This window comes from Bos indicus x Bos taurus, chromosome 16 (assembly GCF_003369695.1).
Source record: "Bos indicus x Bos taurus breed Angus x Brahman F1 hybrid chromosome 16, Bos_hybrid_MaternalHap_v2.0, whole genome shotgun sequence".
NCBI lineage: Eukaryota > Metazoa > Chordata > Mammalia > Artiodactyla > Bovidae > Bos > Bos indicus x Bos taurus.
The window spans coordinates 26680460-26696556 of record NC_040091.1 but is presented as its reverse complement, the minus strand read 5'-3'; the positions used below and the strand labels follow the sequence as shown (position 1 = coordinate 26696556).

The 16097-nt window shown below is 41.2% G+C and overlaps 1 protein-coding gene across 5 annotated transcripts in view; it reads left to right on the top strand.

Annotated features, from left to right (window-relative positions):
• The window catches only part of NVL (nuclear VCP-like), a 179187-nt gene that overhangs the window by 149412 nt on the left and 13678 nt on the right, over window positions 1-16097 (top strand). For 3 of the 5 annotated variants that reach the window (XM_027564534.1, XM_027564538.1, XM_027564539.1), the window contains 2 exons: window positions 14215-14293; window positions 14493-14891. In XM_027564534.1, coding sequence (XP_027420335.1) covers window positions 14215-14293; window positions 14493-14527 — 114 coding nt within the window. In that variant the 3' untranslated portion in view covers window positions 14528-14891. Of the gene's footprint in view, window positions 1-14214; window positions 14294-14492; window positions 14892-16097 lie in introns of those variants that run through there. The other 2 variants (XR_003514886.1, XM_027564535.1) reach the window with 1 other exon arrangement.

Sequence of the window (16097 nt, the reverse complement as noted above, 5' to 3'; positions counted from 1 at the left end):
GAGTGAGTTAGTGGTGGTGGGCTGGGCTTCTCTTCTCTGGTACACGAACCAACCACATGCTCTGCTGAAAAAAAGCATTGTCACTTTGTAAATCCTGGCCAAGTGAGGCGGGTTTCATGAAACCATCCCTAGAGCTTGACGTTTGTGTCTGGGGACACACAAGGGCTAGTCCCTGCCTCGGGACTGACAGTACCTAAAGGTTAGAGGTGCTTAGGAGCTGTCTGTGGACAGAAGGTCTCTGCAGGTAGTGGCTTTGCCAGCAGGGAAATCAGGTGAAATGGGTCAGAGTATAACATTTGACAAGGGCTGGATCTGCACCTTCATGGTTGCTGGCATGGCAGAAGAAAACTACCAGTAGTGTGGGACTCTGTCCTTTTAAAAAAACCTGCCTATCACCCCCTCGCCTTCTCCCACCTTCCTCACCCTCCTCTCCTCCAGGTTGCTGCTACTGCTGCTAAGTCGCTTCAGTCATGTCCAACTCTGTGCGACCCCAGAGACGGCAGCCCACCAGGTTCCTCCATCCCTGGGATTCTCTAGGCAAGAATAGTGGAGTGGGTTGCCATTTCTTTCTCCAGTGCATGAAAGTGAAAAGTCAAAGTGAAGTCACTCAGTCGTGTCCAACTCTTAGCGACCCCATGGACTGCAGCCTACCAGGCTCCTCTGTCCATGGGATTTTCCAGGCAAGAGTACTGGAGTGGGGTGCCATTGCCTTCCCCCAGGTTAGATGCCAAGAATCCTGCAAGAGGGGGTAGAGGAAAAGCCAGGAAGAAATATCCTCCTCCCTGCCTTTCTCCTCTGTAAACATCTAAGCCCAAATCAGGCCTGACCAGTAGAAAGAGGAAAGAAGCTTTTAGTCTAGTGAAACAATATCATGTTTACCTGGATCAGACTGGAGTTTTAAATACCCAAATAAAGGGAATTAATTTATTAGTGACCAAGAGAAACTGAAAGACTCTGGGCTCTGCCTGAGTCTTCATCTGAGTCAGAATTCAGCAGAACAGTATAAAGGGCAGCTAAGAAGGAAAACATACTATCTACTCCTGTCAGCACTCTTCCACGTCCAGCTCCTCTGAAAGCAGTTGCGCTCTGATGACTCTTGTATCCTCCAGCGTCTCTGGTTGATGAGAAATGAACATCATGACTCAGAATAGGGGCAAAGGGCAAAGACTAGAAAGAAACGTCCCAGACTTCAGATCCCCTGATGCGAGATATGTCACACGTTCCCCATGTTGTTTTATATGAGGAAGCCAATGCCCGGGAAGAGTAAGTGGTGTGTCTTAGCTCACACAGCTTACAAAATGTCAGTAGCTCAGCTGGTAAAGAATCTGCCTGCAACACAGGAGACCCTGGTTCGACTCCTGGAAGATCTACTCCCTTTGATTCCCGGAAGATCTGTTAGGAAGATCTGCTGGAGAAGGGATAGGCTACCCACTCCAGTATTCTTGGTCTTCCCTGGTGGCTCAGCTGGTAAAGAATCCACCTGCACTGTGGAAGACCTGGGTTCGACCCCTGGGTTGGGAAGATCCCCTGGAGAAGGGAACGGCTACCCACTCCAGTATTCTGGCCTAGAGAATTCCATGGACTGTATAGTCCATGGGGTCGCAAAGAGTCGGATACGACTGAGTGACTTCCACTTTCACTTTGAAGAAGGAACCAAGGCTCTCTGGCTCCAAATCCCTAATGGAAAAGGGAATGATCTGGAAGGGACTTGCACTGTGAGGAAGGTGGGGCTCAGGACCCTGTCAACACCATGAACCTGTGACAGAACAGTTCACAGGGTGAAGTAGTTGCCAACCATACCCGTGAGTGGAGGAAATGGTGTGTAGCTTTTATTCTTTCCGAGTCTGGATTTTGCAGACTGAGTGACTGTTTTGTATATTTGTAATAAATATACAGGGGACTTAGAGCTTTTCAACGCTTTGAATTTTCTAGAAAACAGAGGCTGTTTCCTAGGCTTTTATTGATATAAGGCATGTCCAAAATAAAACCATAAAAGGCTCATGCCTTCCTAAAAATACTATGTTTCTGGTCCGCTGATGCCTGGAGAAGCATTAGAATTGGTACAGACCATTTCAGGGGGGAAAAAAATAGGAAGAAAGAAAAAGAGGAAAGAGTTTTTACATTATTGCCCATAAAATGTAGAGAGCCTGAACATGAACATACAGAAATTATTTCTTCTGGCAGATGTGTAAAGGAGTGTCTTTACTGTTTTTAGCCACAGCACTTCTGACACCAAATGAGAGGCTTTTTTTTTTTTTTCTCCTGACATGAAAGAGGTGGTGTCTTTTCCATCATTTCTTCTTCAACTTGCTGACATGACCTACCGAGAATTAGCATCAGGTTCCACAGATTTAAAGGTTCAGTCCCCTCAGTGGTCCTCCACTTCAGATGTCAATCACAAGTCCTGGGCCTCATGAATGTTTGACCAAGCCCAGCTATAAGTTGGGGGTTCCATAGCCCCTCCTCAGGTTTGATAATTTGCTAGAATAACTCACAGAACTCAGGAAAGTGCTTTACTTTTCTCTTTTTTTTGGCTGGGTCTTCGTTGTGGCTTGTGGGGGTTTCTTCTGTTGCCGAGCATATGCTCTAGAGTACTCAGGCTCTTTCACTGAGATGCTTTCAGCTTAGTTGCTCTGTGGCATGTGGGATCTTAGTTCTCTGACCACGGATTAAGGCTGAAAATTCTAACTCTCTAATCATGCCCTGGCCTTTCTGGTGACAAGGCCCATCCTGAAGCCATCTAGAGCCCTGCCAAGAAACACTTCATTAGAAAAAAAAAATACACAGGATGACTCAAGGAATTCCAAGCCATTTAGGAGCTCTAAGTCAGGAACCAAGAATAAAGATCGAGTTTCAGTTCAGTTCAGTTCAGTTCAGTCTCTCAGTCGTGTCCGACTCTTTGCGACCCCATGAACTGCAGCACACTGGGCCTCCCTGTCTATCACCAACTCCCGGAGTTCACCCAAACCCATGTCTATTGAGTCGGTGATGCCATCCAACCATCTTATGCTCTGTCGTCCCCTTCTCCTCCTGCCCTCAATCTTTCCCAGCGTCAGGATCTCTTCAAATGAATCAGCTCTTCACATCAGGTGGCCAAATATTGGAGTTTCAGCTTCAACATTAGTCCTTCCAGTGAACACCCAGGGCTGATCTCCTTTAGAATGGACTGATTGGATCTCCTTGCAGTCCAAGGGACTCTCAAGAGTCTTCTCCAATACCACAGTTCAAAAGCATCAGTTCTTCAGCACTCAGCTTTCTTCACAGTCCAACTCTCACATCCATACATGACCACTGGAAAAACCATAGCCTTGACTAGATGGACTTTTGTTGGCAAAGTAATGTCTCTGCTTTTTAATATACTGTCTAGGTTGGTCATAACTTTCCTTCCAAGGAGTAAGCGTCTTTTAATTTCATGGCTGCAGTCACCATCTGCAGTGATTCTGAAGCCCAGAAAAATAAATAGGTTAGGGTTAGCTGCTCTTGCTAAAAAAAGATTCTCCACATCAAACACTTAGAGGGACATATACCCTCCCTCAGTCCTCAAAAGGATGCTATTTACCCATACCTATCAGGCTCAGGAGGTAAAAGTGCTCTAATAATTTTTTAAAAACTTTTTAATATAGCCCTCCTGCCCCAGATTATTTTACGTATGTATGTATGTATTTGGCTGCATTGGGTCTTAATTGTGGCATGCAGGATCTTTATTGGATCATGCAAGATCTTTTCTGCATTTACAATGGAGAAAAGACAATCTCTTTAACAAGTGGTGCTGGGAAAACTGGTAAACTACCTGGAAAAGAATGAAGCTAGAACACTTTCTAATACCATACACAAAAATAAACTCAAATGGATTAAAGATCTAAATGTAAGACCAGAAACTATAAAACTTCTAGAGGAAAACATAGGCAGAACACTCTCTGACATAAATCACAGCAAGATCCTTTATGACCCACCTTCCAGAGTAATGGAAATAAAAGCAAAAATAAACAAATGGGACCTAATTAAACTTAAAAGCTTTTGCACAATGAAAGAAACTATAAGCAAGGTGAAAAGACAGCCTTCAGAATGGAAGAAAATAATAGCAAATGAAGAAACTGACAAAGAATTAATTTCCAAAATATACAAGCAGCTCATACAGCTCAATACCAGAAAAATAAATGACCCAATCAAAAAATGGGCCAAAGGGCTAAACAGACATTTCTCTAAAGAAGACATACAGATGCCTAACAAACACATGAAAAGATGCTCAACATCACTCATTGTCAGAGAAATGCAAATCAAAACCACAATGAGGTACCATCTCACACTAGTCAGAAAGGCTGCTATCAAAAAGTCTACAAACAATAAATGCTGGAGAGGATGTGGAGAAAAGGGAACCCTCTTACACTTTTGGTGGAAATGCAAACTAGTACAGCCACTATGGAGAACAGTGAGGAGATTCCTTAAAACACTGGAAATAGAACTGCCATGTGACCCAGCAATCCCACTGCTGGGCATACACACCAAGGAAACCAGAATTAAAAGAGACAGGTGTACCCCAATGTTCATCGCAGCAGTGTTTACAATAGCCAGGACATGGAAGCAACCTAGATGTCTATCAGCAGACAAATGGATAGGAAAGTTGTGGTACATACACACAATGGACTATTACTTAGCTATTAAAAAGAACGCATTTGAGTTCTAATGAGGTGGATGAAACTGGAGTCTATTATACAGAGTGAAGTAAGTCAGAAAGAAAAACACCAACACAGTATATTAACGCATATATATGGAATTTAGAAAGATGGTAACGATGACCCTATGTGCAAGACAGCAAAAGAGACATGGGAATAAAGAACAGACTTTTGGACTCTGGGGGAGAAGGCAAGGGCAGGATGATTTGAGAGAATAGCATTGAAACATGTATATTATCATATGTGAAATAGATGACCAGTCTAAGTTTGATGCATGAAACGGTGCACTGGGACAGCACAGAGGGATGGGGTGGGGGTTTGGGATGGGGGGACACATCTACACCTGTGGCTGATTCATGTCAACGTATGGCAAAAACCACCACAATATTGTAAACTAATTAGCCTCCAATTAAATAAATTAATTTACAAAACCTTTTTAAATAGCCCTCCTGCCCCAGATTATTTATGTGTCTATGTATATAAGTGTGTATCCTGCCCCAGATTATTTTATGTGTGTATGTATATAAGTGCGTATCCTGCCCCAGATTATTTATGTGTGTATGTATATAAGTACGTATGTGTTTGGCTGCGTTGGGTCTTTGCTGTGGCATGCAGGATCTTTATTCCATCATGCAGGATCTTTCACTGTGGCGTGGGTGCTCTGTAAGTTGTGGCTCTTTGACTTAGTTGCTCTTCGGCATCAAACCCAAAGGCCCCTGTATTAGAGAGTGGATTCTTAGCCACCAGACCACCAGCGAAGTCCCTGCTCTAATAATTTTTGAATGCATTTACTGGTGACATGTTTTGAAATGACTTTGATTATAACAGGAGCTACTCTTCATAGTCAACCAACCTGTTATTTGAAAAACATGTTAAGTCTTGTGCAAAAAACTCTTTCATCATATCATCTTACAGAAAACAATTGATATAAGCAGTAATTCCTTAAAACCACAAACTTTGAGGTTCATAATCTTTGGGAACAGGAGCAGACAATGTACTCAGGCACCATTCCTTTCCCTGGGCTTGCCCTTGAAACTGGTCATCTATGCTGTGTGATCAGATAAGGCGATCAACTAACTTTATATAACCTTTGCTAATTTAAGCTGAGATTTGTCCTACTGATAAACAAAGATATTCTGGAGTGCCTGGTGAGATGAGTCACCACCATTCCCAGTGGCCACTGGCTTATATTTGTCTGTTTTTTTTTTTTTTTCCTAGGCAGTTATTTTGTTAAATTATATATTTAAGCCAAAGAATTTCCCCTCCTTCCCTATGTGAACGTCTGACTAAAAGGGGAGCTGCTGTGATTAAAGTTTAAAAGTTGACCAGATGTAGAGACATAAAAAATAATAGAAGTTAACAGAGGCAAAGGAAGAGAAGAATGGGGAGTTATTTTTTAATGAGTACAGGGTTTCTGTCTGGACTGATAAGTGGATAGCAGTGATGGTTGTATAACATTGTGTATATACACAATGCCACTAAATTGTACAGTTAAAGATGGCTAGAATGGTAAATTTTATGTATATTTTATGACAACAAAAGAAATGAATAGGGCCTCAGAGAAATATGGGACACCATAAGCTCATCAACATACATGTACTGGAAATACCAGAAAGGGAGGAGAAGTAGGAAAAAAAATTTTTTTAAAGCGGAAAACTACCCAAATTTGATGAAAGACAAAGAAATCTAAGCTCAATGGACTCCAAGCAGAGTGAACACAAAGCAAAGAGATCCTGATCCAGGCACATCACAGTAAAAATGCTAAAAGACAGAGAAAACTTTGAAAGAGCAAGAGAAAAATCACACAAAAGGAGACCCCAAAGGATTAACAATTGACTCCTCATCAGAAACAATGGGGACCGGAAGGCAGTGGGATAGCATATTCCAAGTGCTGGCTGGGCAAAACACTGTTAAGCAAGAACTAGATCCCAGGGACTTACTTCCCTGGTGGTCCAGTGGTTGAGAATTTGCCCTGCAATGTGAGGGACGTGGTTTTGGTCCCCGGTCAAGGAGTTAAGATCCCACATTGCTGTTGGTCAACTATGCCTGGTGCTGCAACCACTGAGCCCATGCATCACAACTAGAGAGTTCACGCACTGAAATGGAAGGTCCTGAGTGGCGCAACTAACACCCCACGCAGCCAAATACATACCTAAATAAATGAATCAATATTAAATAAAAAAGAAGGTCCCATGCACCACACTAAGGGAACCTGTGGGTCACAGCAAAGATCAAAGACCTTTGCAACTAACACCTGGCCCAGCCAAATAAATAAATATTTAAAAAAAAAAAAAACACCAACAAACCGGATCCCACATGCAGCAGCTGAAAGTTTGCATGCCACAACTAAAAAGATTATGAATGCCACAACTAAGACCTGGCACAGCCAAATAACAAAAAGTAAATAATATTTTTAAAAAAACTATCTTTCAAAAGTGAAGACATAATGTAGAGGTTTTCAGGTAAACAAAAACTGAGAGAATTGCTGCTCAAAAAGCCACTTGCTAAGAAGTATGGAAAGAAGTGCTTTAGGCTAAGAGCAAACGATCTCAGAATGTAACTGAAGTCCACATGGAAAGATAAATAGCCCCAGTATATGTCAAATAATGATGAAAGACAGCATAAATGCTTATTTGTTTTCCTTGCTCCTCTTAACTAATTTTAAAAGCAATTGTGTGTGTTTGTGTGTGTGTGTGTGTGTATATATACATATTATATATATATGTAAATTGTATTATTGGGCCTATAACATATAAAAATGTAAAATATTTGACAACAGCACAGAAGATATAATGGGAGCAAAGCTGCCTTGGATTAAGGACATGACACCAGATGATAACTCAATTCCACAGAAGCAAAGGAAGAGAACTAGAAATGGTAAATAAGGAGGCTAGTATAGCAAACTTTATATGTACTTTCCTCAGTTTCTTTATAAGGCATAGAATTATATAAAGTAACAATTATAACAGTGTATTTTTGTAATGTATATAGATGTAACATGTTTAACAATAATATTAGGTTGGTGCAAACATAATTGCAGTTTTGGACCATGAATTTTAAATCACTATAACTAGGCTCATTATAACACATCTTTATTACTCAAAATAGGAATCATTACAATCAACACATTTTTGCCAATGAGAAATAAGTTTGTTTATTCCTGTGGCATAAAAATCCATGCATTTTCTTCATCCCAGGGGTTGTGGAAGCGTTTTCCTTGCAAAAAGTTGTCAATATGCTTGAAGAAGTAGTAGTTGGTTGGCGAGAGGGCAGGTGAATATGGCAGATGAGGCAAAACTTCGTAGCGCTATTTGTTCAACTTCTGAAGCGTTGATTGTTGTGAGGTCAGATTTGTTGTGGAGAAGAATTTGGCCCTTTCTGTTGACCAATGCCAGCTGCAGGTGTTGCAGTTTTCAGTATATTTCATTGATTTGTTGAGCATACTTCTCAGATGTAATGGTTTCATTGGGATTCAGAAAGCTGTAGTGGATCAGACCAGAAGCAGACCACCAAACAGTGACCATGACCTTTTTTTAGTGCAAGTTTGGCTTTGGGAAATGCTTTGGAGTTTCTTCTTAGTCCAGCCACTTAGCTGGTCATTGCTGGTTGTCGTATAAAATTCACTTTTTGTTGCATGTCACAATCTGATTGAGAAGTGGTTTGTTGTGGTTGCGTAGAATAAGAGAAGATGACACTTCAAAATGACAATGTTTTTAATTTGTGCTCAGCCACGAGGTACCTATTTATCAAGCTTTCTCGCCTTTCTAATTTGCTTCAACTGCCAAACAACCCATTGAATGGTCAACTTTGAGTTCTTTGGCAACTTCTGGTGTAGTTTTAAGAGAATCAGCTTCAGTGATGGCTCTCAATTGGTCATTGTCAGCTTCTGATGGCCAGCCACTCTGCTCCTCCTCTTCAAGGCTCTGCACTGTACGTTTGTTAGCAGTTCTTGGGCCAAATGCGTTATTGAAGTTGCAAGTTGTCTCTACTGCTTTATGACCCGTTTTGAATTCAAATAAGAAAATGCCTTGAATTTGCTTTTTGTCTAATATAATTTCCATGGTTTAAAATAAATATAAAATAAACAGCAAGTAATAAATCATTGGTAAAAAAGAGAGATGCACATTAAAATGATGTATAACATAACCACATTTATTTAAGAATGTATTCCAATGTCAAAGGGCAAAGTTCAACAGTGCAAGAACTGCAATTACTTTTGCACCAACTTATCAGCATGAAATGGAGGAAAAAGAAATAGCTATATATTTCTACATCTTACTGGAATTAAATTAGAATAAATTTAAAATATTCTAATTAGTTAAGATGTATATGTTAAGTTCTAGTGCATCTACAAGGAACATAACAAAAACACACAGTGGAAAACTTAATGGAATTAAAATTTTACATAAGAAAATATTCATTTAATACAAAAAGAAGCAATAAAAGAGGAATAGTGTGAAAAAAGAGATGGAACATACAGAAAACAAAAATTAAAAAGCAAACATAAATCCAAGCATACCAATAATAATATTAAATGTGAATGGATTAAACAATCCAATCAAAAGGTAGAGATTGACAGATTAGATTTTTTTTTAAAAAAAGATCCAATTACATGGTGACCACAGGAGACACACTTCAGATTTAGAGATACAAATAATGAAAATAAAAGAGTGAAAAAAGATATGTGTGCAAACAGCAATCATAAGAAAGCTGGACACAATAGACTTAAAAAAATTGTTACTAGAGTTAAAAAGGGACTTTTTTTTATGGGACATTTTATAAGGATTGAAAGGTTAATCCATTAGGATATCCATCTAAGAACAGAGCCCCAAAATACATGACGCGAAACTGATAAAATTGAAGGGACAAATAGAAACTCAATAATAATAGCTGATTGAGATGACAATACCCCACTTCCAATAATGGACAGAACAACTACACATATGTTCCACAAGGTAATAGAAGAACTAAAACTTCAAACCCACTTTAAACCTCAAAATCCATAGAACACTCCATGAAAAAACAATAGAATACACATTCTTCTCAAGTGCACAAGAAACATCCTTTAAGATATACCACATTTTAGGCCATAAAGCAAGCCTCAAAATGTTTGTAAGGATTGCAACATGCTAAGTAAGTTTTCTGACCACAATCAAATGAATTAAAGTCAAAAGTAGAAATTTGGGGAATTCACATGTGTTCTGGATATTAATTCCTTATCAGATATATGCTTTGCAAGTATTTATTCCCATTCTGTGGGCTGACTTTTTAGAAAATATTTATTTCTTTGGCTGCGTCTGGTCTCAGTTGTGGCACGCGCAGTCTTCATTGTGTCTTGTGGGATCTTTTGTTGTGGTGCAAAGACTCTCTAGTTGTGGCACGTGGGCTCTGGAGTGTGAGGGCTCAGTAGCTGCGGAGCTCGGGCTTAATTACCCAAGGTATGTGGGATCTTAGTTCCCTGCCCAGGGGTCGAACCGGAGTCCCTGGCATTGCAAGGCAGATTGTTAATTACTGGACCACCAGGGAAGTCCCCAATACTAGCATTTAGACTGATAATTTTTTTTTAATTTTTATTTTATATTGGGGTTTAGTTTTACAATGTTATGTTAGTTTCGGGTGTCCAGCAAAGTGATTCAGTTATCTATCTATTTATATGTATATCCATACATATATCCATTCTTTTTCATATTCTTTTCCCATATAGATTATTACAGAATACTGAGTAGAGTTTCTGTGCTATAGAGTAGGTCCTTGTTGATTGTTATATATGGTAGTGTGTACACATTAATCCCAAATCTTTTTTTAAATTTTTATTTTTATTTTTTTAACACCAGAAACATTTTGTCTTGGGTATGAATGGATACATGTATGTATGGCTGAGTCCCTTTGCTATTCACCTGAGACTATTGTTAATTGGCCATACCCCAATCCCAAACTCTCAATTTATTCCTCCACCTTTCCCTTTTGGTAACCATAAGTTTGTTTGTGAAGTCTGTGATAGACTAGTTCTTTTTTTTTTTTTAATTTTAAAAAGTTTATTTATATTAAAAATAATTATGGATTTTTGGCTGCACTGGGTCTTTGCTGCTTTGTGTGGACTTCTCATTGTGAAGGCTTCTCTTACTGTGCAGCACAAGCCCTGGGCACGAGGGCTTCGGAAGTCGCAGCTCATGAGCTCAGTAGCTGTGGAGTTTTGTTGCTCTGCAGCATGTAGAACCTTCCCGGACCAGGGATTGAACCCATGTCCCCCGCATTAGGCAGGCAGATTCTTATCCACTGCACCACCAGGGAAATCCCTTTGAGCCTCTCTAAAAAAGTTATTTTAAAATGTCTGTCTAGTATATCTGCCTTTACGCCTTTTTAAGTTCTGTTGATTTATATTTTCCTCTTTAATGGGCTGTAAGTATAAGCTTACACTTATAAGTATACTTATATCCTGTTTCTTTGTATGCCTTGTGGGCTTTTGTTGTTGCTGAAAACTAGACATTTGAATCTAATAATGCAGTGACCCTGGGAATCAATTTTTTTATATGTTTATTTTGATTGTGGTAGGCTCTCTCTGTGCTGAGGCTCTGGCTGAGGTGTAAACTTAACGTCCTTTCAGTTCTTTATTTGAGCCTTTCCCTCAGCATACCTCGTCACTTTCTAATTTTCTCTGTACATATCGAGGTTGTTAAATCTTAGTCTTTAAAGTGTGGCTTTTAGACAGTAACAGAGAGAAAGACGAAGGAGTGTTGGGGAAAGGAGTGCTGGCTTTTTAAATCTCAGGGCTTCCCTTGTGACTCAGATAGTAAGAATCTGCCTGCAATGCGGGAGACTGGGTTTGATTCCTGGGTTAGGAAGATGCCCTGGAGAAGGAAAATAGCTACCCACTCATACCACTATTCTTGCCTGGAGAATTCCATGGACAGAGGAGCCTGGCGGGCTACAGTCTGCTGCTGCTGCTGCTAAGTCATTTCAGTCGTGTCCGACTCTGTGCGACCCCAGAGATGGCAGCCCACCAGGCTCCCCAGTCCCTGGGATTCTCCAGGCAAGAACACTGGAGTGGAGTGGGTTGCCATTTCCTTCTCCAGTGCATGAAAGTGAAAAGTAAAAGTGAAGTCGCTCAGTCATGTCTGACCCTCAGTGACCCTATGGACTGCAGCCTTCCAGACTCCTCTGTCCATGGGATTTTCCAGGCAAGAGAACTGGAGCGGGGTGCCATTGCCTTCTCCGGGGTTACAGTCTATGGGGCCACAAAGAGTCGGACAAGACTGAGTGACTAACACTTTCGCTTATACTTCAGAAGGCACTTCAGCTGGTTGGGGAGAGGCTTGCAACAATGGAGGGAGGTACCACAGTGGCTTCCCACCATCTTTATCTGCACTCCTGTGATTAGAAGCAGCAATCAGTGATCAGAGCACAGATCGCGACTACGGCAGGGGGGACAGGGCTCCTTTTTGCTCAGCATAGGACCCAGTCTATTGCCCAAATCAATAGATCTCCAGGGTTCTAAAATAATTACATCAGACAGGTTCTGCCAGTGTAATTTTCCTCTAGGTGGGGAGGCAGATTCTTGGTTTCTCCTACTCCTACTCCACTCTTCCCAGAGTCCTTTGGAGTTTTGTACTGACTCTCTCAGGTAGAAAGTATTTTACAGATGATGAAACTGAGCTTCAGAGGTACTAACTACCCAAGCTGGTATTACATAACTCATAACAGGTCTGGCTGGGAATAGGGGCCCACTAATTCTGGTTCCACAGCGTGTATGCTTGACTCTAAGTTGTGTCTTAAGGTGAAGGAAGTTCTGAAGAGGCTCCTCTCTTTATTCTACCAGGTACAGCTCAAGGTCCTCCTTCCTTTTCAGGTCCATCAGCCCAAGGTGGAGAAGGATGAGGGCTGCCAGACTGGTTTCTGTCCCATGGCTCTCAAGGAAGTACTGTTGTTGTTCAGTCACTCAGCTGTGTTTGACTCATTTTGACTTCATGGACTGCAGGACGCCAGGCTTCCCTGTCCTTCACTATCTCCTGGAGTTTGCTCAGATTCATGTCCGTCGAGTCAATGATGCCATCCAACCATCTCATCCTCTGTCATCCCCTTCTCCTGCCCTCAGTCTTTCCCAACATCAGGGTTTTTTTCCCCAATGAGTCAGCTCTTCGCATCAGGTGGCCAAAGTATTGAAGCTTCAGCCTAAGTCCTTCCAATGAATATTCAGGATTGGTTTCTTTTGGATTGACTGGTTTGATCGCCTTTCTGTCTGTCCAAGAGACTCTTGAGAGTCTTCTCCAGCACCACAATTCAAAAGCATCAATTCTTTGGCACTCAGTCTTCTTTATGGTACAACTCTCACATCAGTACATGACTACTGGAAAATCCACAGCTTTGACTATGTGGATCTTTGTTGGCAAAGTGATGGCACTGTGGGGCAGTGCAAAAAGTCCTGTGAAATATTAAAAATATCAAAAGCAAAAGTTTTAAAATATTAAAAATAAACTTCTCCAGGAGGCTAGAAAGGCTGTAATAGCAAATTGTCTTCTGTGGTTAAAAAATATATAATATACATGCTTAAAGTAGGACTTAGAGGAAATACATGTAGCCAATGCAATGTATATTCTATACTTCTATTTCCTTAGTCATATCTGTTGCTCTATATAAACCACTATTTATTTTTAATTACCTGCTTATTATGCGCTGAGCACTGTTAACTCCTTGACATTCATTGCTTTATTATCCTCTTATAAATAAGACAGGGCTTCACTGGTAGCTCAGCTGGTAAAAGAATCCACTTGCAATGCAGGACACCCTGGTTTAATTCCTGGGTGGGGAAGATGCCCTGGAGAAGGGATAAGCTACCTATTCCAGTGTTCTGACTCAGACAGTAAAGAATCCGCCTGCAATGCGGGAAACCTGGATTGGGAAGATCCCCTGGAGGAGGGCGTGGCAACCCACTCCAGTACTCTTGCCTGGAGAATCCCCATGGACAGAGAAGCCTGGCGGGCTACAGAGTCAGACACGACTGAGCAACTAAGCACAGCAGAAGGGAGGCACAAACTGCATTTGCTTTGGGAATGAAAGGCCACTGTTGTGGCAGCACCTAGGGTATAGAACTGGATATCTAAAGAGTTAAGGCGCTTTCTTGAAAGCTTGCTGCAATCCTTCAAAGGAAGAACAAGCATTTGAGGTCCCCTTCCCTTCTTCCCTCACTCCGTCTTCTGTTTAGCCTTGAAGTTTTAGCAGAAGTTTTCCCTGTGTCTTAAGACCGAGAGACACACCTTAGGTCATCCCAGGAGCCAGTATTACTCTTTACACTGCTGCTTCAGATTCCAAGTAGAAACTGACTTTTGTTCAATGCAAAGAACCCAGGGAAAAAGAATCGAAGGAAATGTAAGAGTTGAGGAAATTGAAAGCTCTTTGGTTGAATATTTTTCTATGAACAAAACTGACTGAATTTGGGGGAAGTTCATCCTTGATTTGTACTCCTTTTCCAGTCGTAATTTGGACTTTGTGCTCAAACATCCACATTGTTTTTTCTCCTTACAATTTCCTATAATTTTGCTTTCAGGAAATGACTCACCAATACCAGAGCAACACAAGCAAGTTAAAATATTTTCTGGATGAAAGAATCACCTTTAATGGATCCTGTAAGTGTTGTTTCAGGAATTAACATGAGAAAGGTCATAAATAGAGACATCCTTTTATTTTTAAAGCAACAATACTGGTGAAGTTCTTGGTTTCCCAAAATGTGCTTTCTACACAACTGAACCACCTGAGTACAAAGAATTCCATCCTGATCCGCCCTCCAAAGACGGGGAGATACACAAGTTGTCTTTATTTTTCTAGGTTTCTATGATAGCTTGATGACTAGAATGCAGTGATGGTGCTGGAGTAACTGGTAACACTGCTGTCATCCTCATCTTTCAACTTAAATTCATCTGTGATCTCTTTTCTGAACATCTAAGTTATGAACAAAGTAGGTAAAGTGTGTCTCAAAGAGTGTTTCCAGTCATTTCGTTTTGTTTCTAGTAATTCCTTATCAGTTACATCTTTGTGAAACAGAGGTGAAATTGATTTGCATGGTTTTATTTCATTGAAATTTTGAATATTTAGTTTTGGAGCTGGAAGGAATTTTGAAAAGAGAACTAGTCTTCTTCCCCAGCAGGGCAAGAGAATTGGTATCACTTCTTTCGTATTGATCGGTAGCCAACTTTGTAATAAAGTGACTGTGTTAGTGGCCTCTGACTACATCTATTGCCAGGACTGCCTTATTTAAGATTACGGGTTCTCATAAGTTGGACACGACTAAGCGACTAAGCACACACACACACACACACACACACACACACACACACAGAAGCCTTAAAAATATTTTTTACCCATATGCCTAATGTAAATGCATTACCAAAAAACTTCAGGACAAAAGTTGCCTCCTTAGAGCCTAGTCTTTCCATGATTTTAAGCTTTGTATATTACTCTTAACATTAGTGATTCTGGCACAGACTGCTTCTGGTTGATGTATGAAATCTATATATTTATTGAATTTGAAGAATTAATGTAATCTAGAGTCCCAGAGCTCCCAGATATTTTAGAATGTAGCAGAGTGTAGCAGCGGAGAAGGCAATGGCACCCCACTCCAGTACTCTTGCCTGGAAAATCCCATGGACGGAGGAGCCTAGTGGGCTGCAGTCCATGGGGTCGGTAAGAGTCGGACACAACTGAGCAACTTCACTTTCACTTTTCACTTTCATGCATTGGAGAAGGAAATGCCAACCCACTCCAGTGTTCTTGCCTGGAGAATCCCAGGGACGGGGGAGCCTGGTGGGCTGCAGTCTCTAGGGTCGCACAGAGTCGGACACGACTGAAGTGACTTAGCAGCAGCAGAGTGTAGCAGGAATACATAAGCTTAGGAGGCACGGTTCAAATCACACTTAGGTGACATTGTGGCTTTGTTGCTTAACCTGAGTTTAACTTCCTTATAGACAGTAAAACCTGCTTTATAAGGCAGCTGCTGTTTTGTGCTTACCGGCTCAGTCATGTTCAACTCTTTGTGACCCTGTGGACTATAGCCCGCCAGGCTCCTCTGTCCCTGGGAATTCTCCAGGCAAGAATACTAAAGTGGGTTGCCATGCTCTTCTCCAGGATATCTTCCCAACCCAGGGATTGAATCCAGATCTCCCACATCGCAGGCAGATTCTTTACCATCTGAGCCACCAGGGAAGACCAAGAATATTGGAGTGGGTAGCCTATTCCTTCTCCAGGGGATGGATCTTCCCTACCCGGGAATCGAACTGGGGTCTCCTGCATTGCAGGTAGATTCTTTTACCAGCTGAGCTACCAGGGAAGCAGTTACAAAGCAGCTGTGAGGATTAAATTAACAAAATAAACTGCTTTTAAGAGGTGGTAGCTATTAAGGTGGCATTTAGGATGGCTCCGTCATCTTCTGTGTAT